This window comes from Macrobrachium rosenbergii, chromosome 56 (genome assembly GCF_040412425.1).
Source record: "Macrobrachium rosenbergii isolate ZJJX-2024 chromosome 56, ASM4041242v1, whole genome shotgun sequence".
In the NCBI taxonomy this organism is placed as follows: Eukaryota; Metazoa; Arthropoda; class Malacostraca; order Decapoda; family Palaemonidae; genus Macrobrachium; species Macrobrachium rosenbergii.
In genome coordinates this window covers 20,661,337-20,682,170 of record NC_089796.1, presented here as the reverse complement: position 1 = coordinate 20,682,170, position 20,834 = coordinate 20,661,337, and the positions used below count along the sequence as shown (strand labels likewise).

General features: G+C 34.7%; 1 protein-coding gene across 15 annotated transcripts in view; it reads left to right on the top strand.

Annotated features, from left to right (window-relative positions):
* LOC136836700 (SAFB-like transcription modulator) overlaps positions 1-20,834 on the top strand; it is a 120,462-nt gene that overhangs the window by 83,929 nt on the left and 15,699 nt on the right. For 4 of the 15 annotated variants that reach the window (XM_067101194.1, XM_067101190.1, XM_067101198.1 and 1 more), the window contains exons 11-15: positions 3,033-3,172; positions 3,702-3,842; positions 9,572-9,580; positions 9,824-9,958; positions 18,874-19,134. In XM_067101194.1, the coding sequence (XP_066957295.1) occupies positions 3,033-3,172; positions 3,702-3,842; positions 9,572-9,580; positions 9,824-9,958; positions 18,874-19,134 (686 nt within the window). The remainder of the gene's footprint in view (positions 1-3,032; positions 3,173-3,701; positions 3,843-9,571; positions 9,581-9,823; positions 9,959-18,873; positions 19,135-20,834) is intronic. The other 11 variants (XM_067101196.1, XM_067101201.1, XM_067101193.1 and 8 more) reach the window with 5 other exon arrangements.

Here is a 20,834-nt window from a genome sequence, read left to right as displayed (position 1 = left end):
ATCAACTGAGAATGGAAAAGGGGGTTTAGGTAAAAATATGTATTGTAAACACACACACACACAACACAGGGTAGGGATTGTTCATATGTTTCCTGTCTGGATCCAAGGGCTTACAGCAACATAACTGCCCATAAAGGCATGAGGAAACCTGGAAGTAATTATTAGAGATACATATGTATGTGATTATTGTATATGAATGTACATTACATACACACATTCATACACACACTCTTGAGATCAGAGTGATTTGGATGGTTAGAATGTACTGATGATAATGGATAAGGAGCATTAAGTCAGAAAAGTATGTGGTTTTGAAGTAGCAGGATGAAGACATCTGTAAATGCGGTGTAAATGTAAAAATTTTGTTGGTATTCAGGGTTTCTTTGTGATTTTGTTTTCATGGTTTATACTATGTAAGGGGCTTGGGTTATTTTATTTGTCCCATGAACTTCAGTGCAGTTAGTTACATTTTGTGTGCGGTACAATTGCTCTTTAACGAATTATCAGACTTCGGTTACATTTTTGAGCGCCCACATAAGCACAGCACAAGATTCACGGAAGCAGTGTAATTGGAAAGTAATTCACCATTTGCTCTAAGTACAGTAATGTGCAGATATTGTACAAGAGATGTCTTATTTGAGTTTTACAAATATCATACTTGTTGATATGAAGACAGCTGATTTAACAGTATAGTTTTGAGGACCATCTTATTAGCACATCTAAAAAAAAAATTTTTTTTTTTTTCTCATAACCTCACATTAATAGCATTTGTCAACTAAGTTTTTGATTAATAATAGAAGTATATAATGCAATGCATTGAAAGCATGGACATTTTATTTATCTGTTAACTGTCACTTATTTTCTTGCTCTCAGAGTGGTCATTTGGTCTATTGCTAGTTTTATGCGTTATAATGTGTTCTTTTTTACATTGATGTTTTTTTTTTTTTTACATGTTAAGATATTAAAGAATATAGGATCAGAAAAAATTTAAAATCTATTTTGCATTTTTTATGTCGTAAAGGTTACATGCATGAAACATAAAAGGGGAAGATATTATTCTTTCGTATAACATTCCCTGAAACATAGAGCCAGTAGAGCAATGAATAGTTTCATTTAATTTATATTTGTATCATACCATTTTAGTGCACGTGATATTCTAGGCAAAATTTTTACATATTCATCTAGAAACTTGTTGGCACATCTGCACAATGTGCTACATGACTTCGTCATCAGAAAACTTGTCAAAAAACTCCACAGGTGAACGAAAAGGAAGGGGGCTTTTCTCCTTATTGGTTTCTGCCCAGTTACTTTGGCAATGCGATGCTCGAATCTAAATTGTGGTTTTTCTTAGAGTCAGATAAATCTTAACTATATTAGCGGCTTCTCAGGTGCTACTTTGAGTCTTGTAGTCATCGTCAATCTCTTCATCGAGTATCGATATCTTTTTAGGTAAAACATTTTTCTTTTGCTTTGGAATGTTCGTTATGCGGGTTAATTGGGATCAAAATTAAAATAAATCAATCGTTTATCAGTGAACGTCTGAAGTGTACCATGAGACGATAGGTAGATGTCCTTTGTCAGACTGTCTTTCCATTACCAAAAAAAAAAAAAAAAAAAAGTCATTTACCCCTAATTTAGCTCATAGTGTTGCTAGATGATGTTCCTACAGTTTGTATAAGAGTAAAGTGTATTTTTGAGCTTGATCAGTGCAGTACCAACCTTGAAAGAAGGAGAAAGTGTTAGTTTGTTGTAGAAGGTGTGATATGATGGGCAGGCGACTGAGACATTGGTGGTGCATAACAGGTTAAAGACATGACAACAAAGTTATACTGTATATCTATTTAATGAGATTCTAGCATTGCACAAACTCTTAAGCAAGAGTTACTACGGGCCACCTGGAAGGGTTCAGTTGTTGTTGGCCATGTCTTGATTCCTTGGCTTAATAGTAAGTGTATTACGTAATTTATGCATTCAATTAATAAGGAACTCTTACAGTGAGAGTGTCACAGTATTGTAAGTGGCATTGCCATCAGATCCTTTATTATGTCAATCGATTCCAATGTTGGTAAAGATATATCATGCCATCCCTTGTACTTTAAGTGTCTGTCAATGTTAGTTAACTGTACTGTTGCATGTAATTAAATATTTTGTTATTCATGTGCATGAATTAAGGAGACAATACAAAGTTTCAAAGAGACTGTACAGACACATTTTATGAGAGTCACATTTCTTCATTACAGATGAGGAAAATATAGTGACTTAAAAGAAATGAAGTAGGAGAGTACTGTAATAGTTTATCCAAGACACAATGTTTTGTACACATCAAACCGAATGGTCTAGTTTAAACTGAAGTGAATAAATGAAGATAAAGTAAAAGAAATAAGAAATGTGTGTACTAAATACTCTCTATAACATGAAAGATTGCTAAAGAATTTAAGTAAAACACACACATGTAGATCTGGACTCTACTTGGTCTCAGTCTCAAGTCAATTTTTTTCCTGACTGATTAAGAAATCTTTTGTGTTATACTACTTGAATATCTTTTTGCTTCAGCAGTGTAATGAATCTTTTCACAGAAAATGTTTACTCAGTGGTTTTGGAAGCGAGTGGGTTTGTCTTGTCTTTTCAATTGTATATAAAATGCGGAATTTATATTTTAAAGCATTCTGTAGAATATCAAGGAAAAATAATTAATTTGGTGCAAGTTTCTGAAAGATGTAGAACAGGGCAAGTGAATTTTTGTAATTCACTTTTACAGATCCTTCTTTTATCCTAGGTAGCAGTTATTTTTACAGTATACTGTATAATAAAGCTGAATGAGAATAACTATGGGAGCTTGATGTTAAGGAAATTTTATTTAAAAATTATTGTAATTTTCTCTCTGTTTCTCTGTATATTTGCGCATGCATGTGACTCAAACCAAATTAAAAGTAATTCTCTCTCTCTCTCTCTGTGTGTGTGTGTGTGTGTATTTGAATGTACATAGTTATTACGGGGTATGGTAGCACGGCTTCCTATATTTACACTGGCAGATTGTGGAGGCAAGAGAACGTCAGCGTATGAGGGCTCGTGAAAGAGAAATGCGTGAAGAAGAAAGGAGAAGACGTGAGCATGAAGATCGTCAAAGAGACATAGAAAGACGCCAGCGCATGGAATCGGAGAGATTACAAAGGTATGTAGAGTGTTTGTATAGTTATTTTCTACTGGAATTGTTCCATGGAATTTGAGAATCCAAAGGTGCATAGGAGTCTGTATGTTCATTTTCCACTTTCAACTTGCACCTGGAATCAAGAGAGATTACAAAGAAGTGTACAGGCTGATTAATGTAGATTATAGCAAGATATTATCCAAAGCTCTTTGTAGTGTAAGTCAGTGCTTGAGTTTAAAAAGTTTTCATCTTCTGTATTATTTTCTGTTATATTAATTTTTTAATTGAAAACTAGTTTAACCGGACAAATAGTCAAATTCAGTCTCTCTCCTGAGCATTCCATGAAGGATATGGGAGTGTGATAAGGAATGGATGAAAAGTCATGGCAAACATCAGTGTAGAATGGTTACAAGGGTTACTGCCAAGAATGAGACACACTTGAGTGGAACCACATCAGTAATGAACTGAATTACAGGGGTAATATCTTATTTTAACATGTGTGTATAGTAGCTTGAGTAAACAGGAGTTTATAATAGTACATTATTCTGAACAGAGAACGAGAAAAGTTAATGAAAGAAAGGGAAAAGTTAGAACGGCAAAAGCAAGAATTGTTGCGAATGGAACGTGAACACCAAAGAATGGAAAGAGAAAAACTGGAGAGGGAACGTGAAGAGTTAAGGCGTCAGCAAATGAGGTTTGTGGAAGTCTGCTTTCATTGAAAAGTTATGAGCTTTTGTTGGTTTGGAACTGGAAGTTTCTGAGTTGCTGATTTTCCATCCTTTGCAATAAGTTTTTTAATGTACCATAAATTTTTGTAATTTTTTCTTCCTGGTCCAACTATGGTGCAATGACAAAAGCTCTTGACTTTGTGCTTATAAATGCTTCTTTAGGTAGCAGCTGCTCTTCAAAATGTCCAAAGTACTTTTGTTATATCTTGATATTGAGTGATGGGTAATGATTTAATGGTGAACCTTGCTAAAACGAGTTCCGTGGTATTCCAGAGTAGTTGATGCTTTTACTATAAAGTTTCTTTTTGTTCATTTTCTGGCCATTTGGATTTGAGCATAGAATTCTGATGGTATTGTTTTCCAGATTTGACTGACGTAAATGTTTGCCATAGTGCCAGAGCTTAGTTAAAAATTATTATTTGATACATTATTCATTTATACATTAATGTAGTTTTAGGGACTTCAGGCAATCCCTGACTTGTGTTCCCATCATATTTCTTTTATAAGTGTATATATATATATATATATATATATATATATATATATATATATATATATATATATATATATATATATATATATATATATATATATACATATATATATATATATATATATAATATATATATATATATATATATATATATATATATACATATATATATATATATATATATATATATATATATATATATATATGTATATATATATATATATATATACATATATATATGATATATATATATATTACATATATATATGTTATATATGTGTTATGCTGTGTATATATATATATATATATATATATATATATATATATATATATATATATATATATATATATATATATATATATATATAATATATATATATAATAATATATATATATAGTAATATATATATATATATATATAATATTCATATATAATATATATATATATATATATATATATATATATATATATATATATATATATATATATATATATATATATATATATATATATATATATATATATATATATATATATATATATATATATATATATATATATATATATAGTATATATATATATATATATATATATATATATATATATATATATATATATATATATATATATATATATATATATATATATATATATATATATATATATATATATATATATATATATATATATATATATATATATATATATATATATATATATATATATATATATATATATATATATATATATATATATATATATATATATATATATATATATATATATATATATATATATATATATATATATATATATATATATATATATATATATATATATATATATATATATATATATATATATATATATATATATATATATATATATATATATATATATATATATATATATATATATATATATATATATATATATATATATATATATATATATATATATATATATATATATATATATATATATATATATATATATATATATATATATATATATATATATATATATATATATATATATATATATATATATATATATATATATATATATATATATATATATATATATATATATATATATATATATATATCTATATATATATATATATATATATATATATATATATATATATATATATATATATATATATATATATATATATATATATATATATATATATATATATATATATATATATATATATATATATATATATATATATATATATATATTACATATTGGTTATTATTATTGTTGTTATGCTGTTGTATATATATATATATATATATATATATATATATATATATATATATATATATATATATATATATATATAGTTTAGTAATATTGTACATACAAATTGTACTCTCAAATTTGTTAAATACTACCCATCAATCTTGGGATTCCTTATTCTTTGTAGAACCACGTCAGTCAAACCAAGTGGTTTAGCATTTCATGAATACTCCCATTTTGTATGACCACCCTTGTAGTTCTGTATTTACCCTCATTCAATTGTGCAACTGTAGCATTGACAGCTTTTGTTGCTTTCCCAAATTGCTTCAATGAACTTACTGTCTTGAGCCAACCTATGCCTTGGTCTAAGTTTTCATCCCGTTTTATTTTATTTTTTATGTGTGTATTTTTGTATTAAGCTGAGTAGCTGCTTATCTTTCTCCCCTTTTGGGTGGATACACATTTTTTAAATGAATATCGCCTCTCTCTTAACATAGCTATAAATCTCATGACAGCAAGAGGTGACAGTATAAAGTAAAGATTTTATCTAGAATGTCTAGTTATTCCATCTGTTGACTCCTCCTTTTCAGGGTGAACCATGGTTCATGCATCTTTTTTCTTTTTGTTTCTATTGTAGTCAGAGGACAGGTAGAAAAATTTTTGTTTAATTCACTGTTTTGTTGCTGGACTAGATCATTTTGGATATAGTTTTGACATTGATTGGCTTTTGTTTAATTAGGATTTCTTCTAAAGAAGACATTGTCAAATTCATTAGAATCTGTAATCAAGTTGATGTAGCACCTGCCTTTATTTGTGGACTTGCAATGGTCACCAATGCAGGAGCAAGAATTATTCATGTGATGACTGGAGTAGTGAGTGTATAATTGGCCATTGTCATGAATAAGTACTTAGAAGATGTGAGAAGCCAATAGGGATAGGAGACATCAGGGAAGAGACTCCCCTAAAACTAGACTAGTAAGCAATAGTAGGAATGGCCTTTGTAGTGTTCATGACTTGTTGGATAGTTGGTCTCTCCTTTGCACAGCAATCCTCCTCCCTCGAGACGTTCTTCACTTTCTTTGATGAAATCTTGTCAGTTTGTTCAGGAGACAAGAGTTGGAAAATTAGAATCAGATTTGGCTAGTCTTTGGGCTATTGTGGAAAGATTTTTGGAATTTACAACAACTACCTTAGCTTTATTATACTCACAATTTAATAGTCTTTTTTTGGAGGGGTTTCCCCTTTGTCGCAAAGGTGGAACTAATGCCTTCCCTCCTATGTAGCCTTACTTTTGCCACACCCTGTGACTCCCCTTTCCATAAGTACAGGGAAGCCGAGTATGTTGGGGAGAGGAATTGGTTGTGTCTGTCGTCTCCTTCCTCTGACCAATCTGGCATGAGCTGTGGGAAGGTTGTAGCTAGGTTACCAAAAGGTGCACATGTTTGAATTAAGTGAATGTTGTAGACAGAGAGCAGCACGCTTTCTCTAGGTCTTTTCCTCCTTAGGCCTTCCAGGAGGCCACAGACTCCTAGCAGTACCTTTCCATGTTCTCTGTCCTCAGCTAAAGGCACCACAGTTTTCTTCTTTGGCACTTGTCACTCTTGCTCTTCGTCTTGGTCTCCGGGGCATGTTGGTTATGCTGCCACATTGTGTGTCAGTGGTCTGACAGTGGGGAGGTTCCTTAAGGTATTAGGAATCATAATTTGACTTCTGTATTTCCCCTTGGTACCCTCTTTCTTCCTCACTTAGCACCAGAACATTTAACATCTTTTTAGAATGCCTGAGGGGGCTGGCTCGAGGTAAACTTTTCTTTCTGGCCTAAATGAAGTATCAGGGCCTTACACTGAAGAACAAGGTCAACATGAAAACTGTTTCACAACGCCAAGTCTTTTAGAGTAGAGCAACCACATCACTGCAACTTGACTTACAAGCTACGTTTTGTATTTTCTTCATAGGTAACAATATATTTGGGAATTTGAGAATAGAGAGATCTATCAGATGAAGGCCTGTGATAGTGGATTCCGCTCACCCCTAGTGCATGCCGACACCGCTTATCGAGGTTCGATCCGGTAGTAAACCTGCATTGTGGATAGCTTTTTCTCTGGTATATTTAGCAAATATTTATGCTCAGAAATGAGTGCTAATGGAACCATTTCACTAAAAGAGTACAGGTCTTCCTCAGAAATGATTTTTCCTTTGTCAAAATCCCTTTATCACTAATTGCCGTGATGTCAAGTTCATTTACTATGTTGGTCACTTTTAGTCAGTTACTTCTTAGGTTGGCACCTGGATACTTGAATAGTTACTTCATAGTTTGGCACCTGGATACTTGCTGATTCTGAAGGCACTGATTTCTTCTCCAGGCCTCTTCATCAGAGATGCAGATTCATCATTATCATCAACATTTAGATACTATTTGTTAAGTGAGTGGTAAAATTCTAATGCTGGAGCCTTACAAAAACATGTACAAGGAAGAAGAGAGTGATGGCAACAAAGCTGGTGTTTATGGAATCTTACTCACAGAAGTTGTGGTTGCTGTTGCTTCCTTCTTTCATATACTAGCTAAATAACTTGTAGTATTTCTAGACTCTGCTTACCGTCAGTGATCAGACATCTTGTAAGGCTTATTTTGTATGACTAAATGCATAAAAATCTTCAAAAAAAATTGCTGAAAGACCAGAAACAAAAAATGAAGGTTTGCAGTGGGTTGGCATTGTGCAAAAATCTGTTTGTGTAATGGAGAACATATTGTAAGATAACCAATATAAAACAAAGCGTAATAAAAAGAGAAAAACAGATGTTTCAAAATGGTAAAATAGATGGCAAGTTCTCAAACTACAGAATTTTCAGCATCTGTGTGGGCTTTGCAAGTTTTTTTTTTCGCCTATTAGAATGCTTCACATTGGCTTTATGTATGGCTGTAGCTGAGACTCTAAACTATGAGAACTTGAAAAAATCAGTTGAGCCCAAATTGGTAGAAAGTTGCTATTTTGAGATCCCTTCAATACCCTTAAGCAGTTGCAAATTAGTCTTGTGCATGTATTTCAGCTCTTTTAATGTAGACCTGTGAAAATTATTACACATGGAAGGAAAATTTTAGTCACTAATAAACCATGTATTGTACAAACAGTAACTTGCATTAAGGTCTCATAAGTGTATGCCTGGGTAAATTGTTAAAAGCTAATAGGCTAGCCCTAGTATCCATGTGTAACTGCTGTTCATTAGTGAACTAGAACTCATATCCATAATTTGTACTGTAACTGATATGTATAATTTGTACATTATGTGATGTATGGTACTGTTTAAATTTAATATTTTGTCATGTAACTGTTTAATAGTAACTTTGCCTTTTGATTTCCCTAATGGAGAGGACATCAAATATTTAGTATTTACACTATGGCTATTTTCAAGATGGTCATTAGCTGTTGAACAGTATCCAATGGAACTTTACCATCGTAACTGACATCTGCAGTGAATTGCAAATTTTTATTTCAAAATATACTTAACATGTGCATGTGCAATACACTATTGTTGCATTGTACTTGATTTTACTTCCTGAAGAGAATACTGACTAGTATTATAAGGCTTTGATTTGAAGCATAAACTACAAGCATACCAAGTTGCCATAACCAAAAAAAAGATTGTAAGTAATTAGGTCTTGCAAGCTATTTAACCTATGATTTGACTGTTGCCAAATATTTTTGTTTTGAACAACTAGGTAATTTTTTTGCAGATTGTTAATTAATTTATAAGGCTCATCTTAGTTATTCCATATTTCCAGTTAACCCAGAACCCTCATATCCTAAGGCTTTCCACTTAAGTAAAATTGAAGTAAGGGTTAGAGTAGATGTCAGTATACTTTTGTTTCCAGTATGAGCTTTTCTTTTTTAACCAAGTGTACATTACATAATGCTGAAAATACTACTGTACTGATGAGACCAAATAAACAGTAGACTCCGGTTGGTGCCCCATAATTTACCAGCTTCTGTCATAAATTTGAGAAATCACCATTATCAGTCATGTATATGTTGATGCTTCACTTAAAAGCGTATATTTTCGAAAGAAATTGACTTGACATAATGCTGATTGCTGTAGCTTTTTATGTAGCTGTCGCAGTTTATGTGAAGTAAGTAACACTTTCTATTACCTCTTCAGAGATAGGCTAAACCCATAGCATGAGCCGGAGTTTACTGTCTTTTCAGATATGAGGAAACAAGACGAACAACTCTGAAACGTCCAGCAGATGAGAGAGATCGACGTGGAGAATTCTTTGATGAACGCAAACGTCCAGCACCAGATGCCAGAGGCCGCATAGAGGTCCAGCCAACACAGAGAAGGTATGCACAAAAGGTTTATGTATAGTAACTATTATTTTTCTCCAAATTGTAATGCACCTTGTTTACCTTCTAATGATAGAGCCATAAAACTAATATTTTGTCCTCGGCATTCATGCCATAATTTCTGTTGATTGCAGGATTATATTCGCCACGCTCACCTTCATATGACAAACATTTTATCATTACTGTATAATTTTTTGGTATGTATAGCAGGAAAGCATGATTGGAGAGAGTAAGAAAGAAAAAGCACAGAATGGATTTTAACAGACAGAAAGGGTGAAGGGTATTTTGTCTTTTATATCAAAAAGTGATGGTCTGTGGTAAAATAATATCCTTTATACTAGTAAAATTTGAAGTAATTAAGATCTGAGAAAGCAAAGCAAAAATTACAGCAGTATTATTAGCAGAGGAAGAGATTAGCAAAGTACAAAAGTAGAGTAACACAGTAGTGTAAATAATTTTGGATAAAAATTTACAATCCATTAAAAGGATGAAGTCAACAAAGTGCTATATGTAGGAACTGTGTGAAGTACTGTATTGTGTAAGGGGGAATGCAGAACCCTAAGAGGTCACTGTATGTGACACTGGGAAATTTTTTGGTTGGAGATTTTGTAGTGAAATTTTTTTGGAAAACAACTTCAATGCTTTTGAAAATTTACATTAAAAAAACTTATTTGGGATATATACGGGCAGTCCCTGGTTAACGGTGAGGGTTCCGCTCCTGGCTGAATGCCGCTAACCAAAAATCGGCAATAACTGAAAATCGCTGATAATTATGGTAGTAAATGGCATAAACAACATCGTAAGAGCCAATAAACCACTTATCAGAGCCAATAAACCACTTACTGATGCCAGTAAACTGCTTACTGACACTGATAAACCTCCTTACTGATGCCAAAAATTGCTTACCTTCACTCAAGATCTGGTTAACGATGTCATTAGCCAGGCACTGTAAAACTGTAACGCCGTTAACCAACACCAGCAATAAGTGAGAACTGCTGTTACATACCCTTAAAGATAGTTAAATCTTTGCACTGGCAGGCAGCATTCAAAATAAAAGATTGCTTGGCTGACCAGGATAACTTTCTAGTTGACCTTTTCTCCACCAAGGTCACCCTAGTTGCTGTTGGCTGATTTTTACTGCATTGTGACTTTCTAGTTTGTTCATGCAGGTTGTCTTTGACCAACAGTATAAGGAAGTAATAAGGAAGCAATTGCTTAGACAAGGATAGACCTTTTACTTCCCATTCTGTTTCATTTTCAGCCCTTCTGTTTCCTAATTACCCCCCCCCTCCTTCCCCTACTCTCATACCTCCTCTGACTAGACTTGAGCTTACAACCTCAGCTCACCCTTCTGCTCCCCTTTTGTTTTAGAAAAGCTTGTGCTAAAATTAGAGAGGATGTTAGTCTAATTGTAGAACCTGTTTGGGGTGTGACTGAATTATAGTTTTGAGTAACCAATCCACATTCCCCATAATGTGCACTCTTTCTTGCAGTCCCCTTTTGGGAAGAAAGGTGTTGGTGGCCTTGTCTGTCTATAACAGTTGAGGATTGCCCTCCAACAGTTGGAAGACACTGTTGCCAGGGAACCAGGTCAGTTCTTGGGGCAGGGTTTTTCTGTACCTCTTAACACCTGCCTTTTATCCTGATTAGTTTAGTCATTTGACTTGCTCACCAAACAATCATTTTGGAAAACATGAATTGTTCTACAAGCTGTCTGTGTACCTTCATCAGACACTCATGGTAGGAAGGTTAGCTTAGCCAAAGCTCCTAATTTAAAAGAGAGTAATAGTATTATTATGTTACGAATTGTTCTCAGTTTTGTTCCAGTTCTTATAGTAATAATGTCTTATATATTTTTTAACCTATTTCAACGTTGTCTGTTCCTTCCACCCCATTTCTCATAAGTTATTTCTTCTCTCTGTATTGTCTTTAGCTTTTGCTATTGGTGATTTCTTTTCAGTTGACAACATTTGGTCTTGTGAGGTAGTTGTCAGCCATCGCTGGACCACCTCTTTTTTTTTTTTTCCCATGTTTCCAGGTACCCTCCCCAGCCATGTGATCATTAGTGTTATGTCAACATGTTTTCTACTGCCTTTTGGCACTTAGTTTGGCGCAACAAAAGGGCACACGTCCTATGTTTTTTTAGTGTTAGTCATAACTTTCTCAGTTTCTTAGCACCTCAGGTAGGGCACATCAAGGAAGGGGGTCCTTTAAAACAGTTAGGGGTGTTATTTCTTTGATTTCTCCACTGCTTCATGGCGCTTGTGGAGCAGCACCACAAGAGGGTGTGGTTTGTACATCTAGCAGGGTTATTTCATCATTTTCTCTGCCATCTTGTGGCTCTTTTGGTATGGTACTATAAGAGGGTGGGCTTTCTGGTGCCTTTTCTCCAGATACTTGGGTTGTTGTTTGTGTAGTTAACTTTTGCAATCCTGTCATTGTGCTGCCATGGAGGAAGTGGAACATCATTTAGTAGTTATCTCTGTGTTTTTGGCAATTAATTTTCATTTTGTTCCCCATCATCCTCACTTGAGAGAGGAGGTGGATTCAATAGAGACTGGGTCAATGTTATTCTCTGGGTTGTTGGTGCCTGCTTAGTAAGTTAAAATACTTGAGCTTCCCTCACAGTTAGAGCATGATTCAAGTAGTTTTCTTGTGTTCTTGCATTTATCATAATTCATCATGGTGATGAAGCTGTGAATGGCTATCTCCTGGATGACCTCATTTTCCCATGCCAGTGCCCAGGAAGCAGAGAACCATTTTGTGGTGGTCTTATGGCCCCTCTTGCCCATACCACCGCACCATATTTTGATTGGGCACTCCACTAAATATGCACCCCCACTAAATAATTCAGGAGATTTGATGCACACCCAGAAAAATGAAAAAAATAAAAAATGGCACAGTATTTAAAAGTTAACGCTGGAAAAACCAAAGCTGAAAGGAAGGGTACTTGAAGTGAATAACTGAAGCTGTATTTTGAAAGTGAATGAAGAGAAGAAACAGAACCTGGAGGATATTGTCATGGTAGACGGGCTAATAGAGGATATATGAGTGGCGCAGTGTAATAAGGTGCCAAGCGCCGTTTTTTAAAAAATGATAAAAACGCATTTAAAGTTTGCCAACTATGAAAACGCTTATAAAAGAAAAACCAGCCAAACGATTTCTATGAATCATACCTCATTTTAAAGGAAATTTATTCGCCTATTACATATGCAAAAATCATTATAGTATGTTTTGTCATTTAGCGGCCACAACCACAAAAAGTGAGGTAATGTAAGATTGTAAAGTGTTAATGAACACAATGAAAATGTTTTCATACGGCAATTAAAGCATGTTTTTGTGAAAACAACCTAAAATATTTATCCTAATAATGCTCTAAAATTATTATTATAACATATCTGAGTAAAATTTCCATGAAAATATTATAAAACAAAAACAATTACCGTATCCAAAAAAACAGACTACATTACAGAGTATTAATAACAGAGTAATAACTACAGCAACAATGTTAAACCAGGTATAAAATTATTCAATAATAGTAATGCTGTATAATCATTAAAGATAGAGTAATAAGAAAAAACTATTAATAATAAGAGAGAAAAAAAATTAAGCGCCTGACTTTGTAAAAAAATTTTATAAAACGGGAAAAATACTCTGCTTATTACTAATGAATAAACAGCTGTATTGAATAATTTTTATTATTGTTATAATAATCATAGTAATGATAATAAGAATAATAATAATAATGTTAGCAATAATAATAGTAATAATAATAACAATAATGATAATAATAATAATAATCATAATAATGATGACAACAATCAAGATAAACATTTTCATTATGATTGTCATTGTTCATTAATATTATTAGTATCATTAGTATTATCATTATAAAAGTATGGCTGTACTTACCAGTCTCCTGACTAAAATCCGCTCCCAAAGTTCTCAGGTTAAAGGCTATGGTTTTTATTATTAGTTGTGGTAGTCAAGGGTTCTTTCAAAGGAGTTCACATCTCCGTCAGGAAGGTCATCATCATCATCGGCGGTGGCACTGGCACTTGCTTGACTGTCGACCACAGATCTGAGATATGCCTGGGCCGCCAAAGGAGCTATGTATGGGATTAGGTCTCTCAAATCCTTGGTCTTCTTTGGTGCAAGAGGAATAGGGCTATGATACTTGCGAGTTAAGGGAACAGCACTAAGGTCAAACACCTTGCTTGAGTATTTGGCTCTCCCTTTCATGAGCCGAACACGATGCTCATCAGCTGTGTCATTTACATTGTAACTGACTTTAAGTGCAAATCCCTCTGCAAAGCTGGCATCATAGACAATAACTCTGGCACTCTGCAATGATGCTGTCTTAGACTTACGGTTTGTTATGTGCGACTGAAGAGCTTCCAGTTCAAAAATGTCTTTCTGTTGCACATCAACGACGCCAAATGCCCTTGTTGATAGCACCCTTGATAAGCTCAATGTAATCAGGCTTGCCAGGTATAGTAGTCTCCCTTTTCAGTCTTCTCTATGTTACCAAAATGCCTATCACAGGGCATGTATGAATGACCTGGCACTAAAAAAAAAGTGTTCAATCCTGACGAATTTTTTCATGTGCAGAAGTCGTAAGCATCCTAGAATTACATTTATATTTTTATTTTGACCTCCACAATTGTCAGAAAAAGAGTATCAATTTAGTGTGGTTCTCCTTATGATGATGGTCAATGTAGTGATTAAGGCAGCTCATAATTTCACTAGACCCTCGTTTGGCAGTGACTTCATCCCAAATGTACATAGGACGACCTGCGGCGTCTGTAGATTATGAATGCAAAGTTATAGGTCCACAACTTTCGTTTATATACGCTACATTAGTGCTGAGCTTAGGAGTAGGAAGAGTTTGCTGTAAGTCGAAGCAAAGAGCCATGATGTCCTCATTGTCATCATTAAAATCATCAAGCAGCTTCCGACCTGTTTCAGCAAGGTCAACATGTGCTTTAAGGTCACGATCAATGGCCTCCACAACCTCTGGTGGCGCACCTAGCTGCTTAGAATTAGTGATTCTAGAATTCAGTTTATCACAAATGTTGCATGAATCAACAACAGGAGCAGCAAATGCAATGTTATACTCGTTTCTAAACACTAGAATAGTAATTAAACGACACTTTTTCAACATTTGGATGGTCATTGTTCATAAATGCACAATACAAGTCGTGAGCACTTCACTGTCGAAGATTCAATCCAGATACAGACGCTTAGGAAGTCGACGAGAATAATGAGAGGACATTGCTATAACATCCGGATATGCTTGGCGCATTGCCCGGCTTTCACCACTATTTTTGAAGCCGTATTTTCGACCGCTGGTCAGGCACTGTGTTTTCCCCATTGTTACTTTGCTAAAGTAACACTAGCCTCTTTGCCAATGCCAAAATTGACAAAACCCCTGCCTTACACACTGGTGCTCAGTAGAACTATTACATTACAGTGTACACAACGGCATGAACGTTTGGTTTACTTCGCGGGTTTCCTACGACGCTTCAATGGCATAGGCGCCTACGAGCTTCTGTAACATGCCGCTTTGCCATCGTGATTTCCTATGTCCCAAAAACTTTAAATAGAGCCTCTATCACTGGCATTTTAACTTTATCAAGCAACGATCACGCATATGGGGGCCAATTTTACGTTCTTCATTTGGCTTTTAGCCACATCACTGTAATACGCTTTTCCTTCATTACGATTTTTCACGAATGGATTGTTTCCACCTTCTTGGCCTTCGCTTTTCGCCACAACCACTACCACCCTCACGCGGAGCATCATTAAGCTCATCTAGTACTTACAATCACTATCAGCATTGCTGATATGCACATCACTACGCCACTGATATCTTGCCTATTCGCCAGATGAAAAATACCGCAATCACTGTTATTACACAGGTAAATATTGAAAAAATATACGAAAGCGTAATCGTAGAGCGCCTAACAATGAAACATAAACACACAGATGGGAAGGGAGAAAACAATGTGATGATCCTAGCCGCGCGGATAGCCAATCAGAACTGTGAGCAGGTTAAAGAGAGGTTTTGATTGGTCCGCCAGCACGCTGGGGGAGTTAAAGAACACCGACAACCCCACCCACGCCCTACATCCACCCACGCACTTCCACTGGCTGCCGCTGCCTCCTTTTTATGACGAATCTTATGATGTAGCAGTGAGAAACTCGCTATGGGAAATTTCTTTGTTTTGCATGGGATTTTCAACCTTTTGCCAGTAACATAAGGGGACAAAGTGTGTGTACAGGATAGTGCTGGGGTACTTTTTAGCTGTCGTCACAAAAAAACTAGTTCGGTTTTCGCGGTGGCGCTTTGCCACCTTGTTACGCCGCGCCCTCATATCTGAAGTGGTGTAAAGAACTGTTTTTGAATTAAAAGTGAAAAACAAATGAGGACTGTGAGGATTAGCAAATGTTAAAAGCTGCTGGTGAGCTGGTCATTGTTGAGCTATCAAAATATATGAAAATATTACAAAGGAAGACATAGGATGAGAAGAGTGGGAAAACAGCATGATGGATATAAAGGAAAATGATATGCACTACTGTGTGGAAATTATATAGAAATAACACTGCGTGAAAACTTGTGTATATATTGAGGTAGGTCCTTTTCAATGTATATCTATATTGAGTCCTGAAGGAAAGGTGGAGAAATTGTTAATATAGAAAACTGTTAGTTTGCTCTGAGCCAGAGGTTAACAGCAACAGTCTTTATATTAAAGGTTTTACTGCGCTTGTCTAGCGACGACAATACAGGCAGTCCCCGGTTATCGGCGGGGTTCCATTTCTGAGGGTGTTATGATAACCGAAAATTGCAGCTAACCAAAAATCGTCGATTTTCGGGGTTATCAGCGCCAAAAAGCAGAGATTTTCGGTTATTGGCGCCTCTGTTAGGTATGTATCAGCGCCAATACCCAAATATCAGTGCCAGTAAGCGGAAATCGCCGATTTTCAGCACCAAAAATTGCCAATTTTCGTCGCTAGACAAGCCCCAGAAAACCTGATTGCTGTTAACCGAGTCTGCCATTGACCGGGGACTGCCTGTAACTGGATTTTGATCACTGATATCCACTTATTGGTGCTGATAACCAAAAATTGGCGCCAATCCCTGCTTATTGGCGCCAAAAAGTGCCAATGTTTGTCAATTTTCAGTTATTGGCAATTTTCGGTTATCGTCATGCTGTCGGGAACGGAACCTCCACTAATAACCAGGGACTGCCTATACTAAGGCAAACTATGAGATAGGCATTATGAAGCCTATAGATGTTCATGTATGAACAAAGAAGAGCTAGAGTTACAACTGTTGCAAATATGGCAGGTGGTGGTGTTGAGCAAGGACCTGCTCAGTCCTTTTAATGGTAATCTAAGCAATTGTCGTACTGTTAATTGAAAGTTTTTCCTAGCCTAACCCATCCAAAAATGCTGCAGTTACGCAATCCACCCACCTGTTCAAAAAACCAAAAGACAGACTTAAACCCAAAATTGACAACCTAATCATCAGAGAGCGCTCTCTACCACACCAGTGTTGTCATCCCGTAAGCCTTCATTGTTTACATTTTGCATCCTCCCACCATTTGTCGTCCTACGACGTCACAACTCAAACGGATACTTTTAAACATAAAGAATGTTTTGTCATAAAAACATAAAATTAAAAGTGCTTTTTTATACATTTTGTAATGCCCATACCATTTCACTGATGCAGAAAATAAGAATATAAAATAATAATGATTAAACTTATAAAACTGACATAAAGTCATTAATAGCATTATTTAAAGAAGAGGCAGTAAAAATACTAGAAAGATCCAGAAATTAAGAGGTGAGGATTGAACATTACCTAAGAAAAATTAAGTGTATGATGTTTGGAAAGTAAGAAAAGGAAAATTTACCATCATGAAGGTGGGTGTAAGGGGAAATGTATGTTGATGAACTCAATACGGGGCATTATAAGTAACAAACGATATCACTGGGGAGGTATCCTGAGCAGATTATACATTGGCTAAATTTTCTATACCTGATATGTTTAAGAAAAGTAAATTGGGCAAAGAGGGAAATGTTACCTAGACTAGGCTGTGAAACTGTTACAAATAAGCCAGGCGGAAAAGAGTAGCACCAACCTGAAAGAACAGATTGCCAGGCTGCTGGTGCATAAACATATCCCAAAAGTAGACAAAGCAAAGACTTGAGCATACAGAAGGCGTCTACCATTTGATGTGCAGAAACATAACACTTAAAGAAAATGGAGAATTTATATAGGGTTGGTGATGGAGTGCTAAGATTCATGGCCAATTTACTTTTGAAATCCATTGTAAATTAGGAAGTGGCAGAAAGTTGGTGCGACCTGTTTCCTTAAAATTGACTGAGATCTTGAAGGTAAAGATAGAGAATTGGAAGGTAAAGATAGTTTGTATACGTAAAAGTGAGGTGATGAGGAACTGTTAGAAAACGATACTAAATTGGAGTAGCAGGATGACAGTCTGTAGGAGACCGAGGAAGTCTCGGAAAAGGAGTAGGTGAAAATTAGGACAAGAAGGGAATGCAAGCAAAAAGTTAACAAACTATTAGGGTGCAGAGAATTCATTTCATATCTAACCCATTAGAGGGGGAAAAACTAATATAAAATTTTTTATTATATGTGATGTAGTAAAAACTAAAATCATGAGTATTTTGAAGTTTGAGGTTTTTCTTTTCAAAGTAATATCATTCTGCCATTATGAATGCATTTTGAGTTATTTAGGGTTGGTAAACAATGATAAGACTTATCTTTATAAGCTTTCAATTATAAATTCCTGTTGCCAACAGAGTAAGTTGTGTAATCTGGCTGTTTTGAAGAATATTTAGATTTTTTACATTTTTTCCCCCCTTCTCTGTGTTTTACTTAGCAGATATGAAGACAGGAGCTATGAAAGAGGTGGGGAATCAGCAAGATTTGACAGAGGTGGTCATGGAAGCCATGGAGGTGGTGGTGGGAGGGAGGACATGCGAGGTGTAGGCAGTTCGGCTGGTGGTGGTGGGCGATATGATGAGAGAAGGGACATACGTGAACGAGATGACAGACGTGTTGACAGATCTGGTTCTAGGGATGAGAGGGACCATAGAGGTGGTCCCCCTCCTCCAGCGTCAAGAGATAGAGGAAGAGAAAGGTAAATATTGTTGCAAGTTGAGAATAATAGTTATTCGAGAACAGTGATGCCCTACCAGAATTGATAGACTTGCCACTGAGTATCCAGATTTTTAATGCAACTCTCGCTAGCGTCAGAAGGAAACGATGCGCTAGCGTCAGAAGGAAACAATGCCTAAGTAACAGATGGTTGTCAGTGGCAAAGTAGATGAAAATTTGGTGTAATTCAAGTTCAAAAGGTTTTGGTTAACTTAAAAAAAAAAAGTGAAAAATTATATATAAAAAATCTTTGTAAAATTGCTCTTTATGAACGGTAAGTTAGTTCTTTCGAACGGTTTTTGGGAAAGCTAACAACGTTGTATGTATGTAAGGGTCCATAATCCTAATCCTCCCCCCATAGTGGAACATGGTATTTAAAAAAAATTCTTTTGATAATATTGTTGAGGATCTTACGTTAGTTTTTGGTAAAATGACCAACTTGACAGTTATCATTAAGAATGTTACATTATTTTCCATTAATGGGGTTAGACATGAAATTACTTCTCTCCAGTGCCTTGTGTACTTGATTGCTTGAATGTTTGTTGTTCTAGGTCTTCTCTCTTTTGAATTTCAAGGCTTTCCAGCTTTGCTCTTATTGGTATTGCCATGTCCACCACAATTCTGAATTAGGTATTCCTCATCTCATCTCTTAGCAACTTTGTTATATTTTGTAATATCAACCATTATCTTCCAACTGCATTCTGTCCATATATCTTGGCATACTGTAAATCACAATTCTGGATCTCGATTTCTTGTCTTTGCCTATGTCTGTGCTGTAGTGTGCACTCATTTTGTGGACCAGTAGCCATTCAGTCTCTCCTCACTTCATCCATTCTGTTGCTATGCCTTGCTCTCTTATTACCAGCTTCACAAGTTGGCAAAAATCTTCTTTAAAGGTTTGTTCTTCTACCACAACATACAGTAAACCCCGTATTCTCAGAGGATGCGTACCACACCCATCCATGAATAGCTAAAATCAGCGAACACTTAGAACTGCCTATTTTGAAAGTGCAAACAAAAAAAAACTAAAAACGCTTGTACAGGTATTATCCTACTTACGGTCAGGTTAGGTTCCAAAAAATCCATCCTTTGTTGGAAAAAGCATATCTCGCATATAGCCTAGCCTACAGTAGGGTATTCAATACCATGTATACATATATGGTAGCCTAGCCTGCACTATCAAGTAAACTCTATACATACACAGTATAGTAATTATTAATATCAGCTAATTTTGTAGGTTCATGCAGAGTGACTTATGATAATTTGGTACAAAGAGAAATTGCATAACAAAACAAGAATTTAAGAGTTAGCCTACGTTGTGGTATATTGTATACATGAACGGTAGCCTAGCCTACATTATACTGTACTCTATATTCACATAATATCGTATTCTACAAACATCAACATCACGAATATGTATCTTTTCCATGGATCTTTTAAAATGTTATGCTTTAATTCACTGTATCCAATAATATTGCATATATTCTTATATTGCATTTGTATTATAAATTGTGATCATAGTGATCAATGTTTTGATTTGGAAGTCGATTACGTGGTAAGTTTATTTCGCCGTATTTACTCAGTTCAGAGTGCTTTCTTGCTTCTAGTTAGCGGAAATGAATCTCTAGATAATTTATTTATATGGGGCAATGTTATTTTTCTCTAATACAAAGTGTTTTTTAG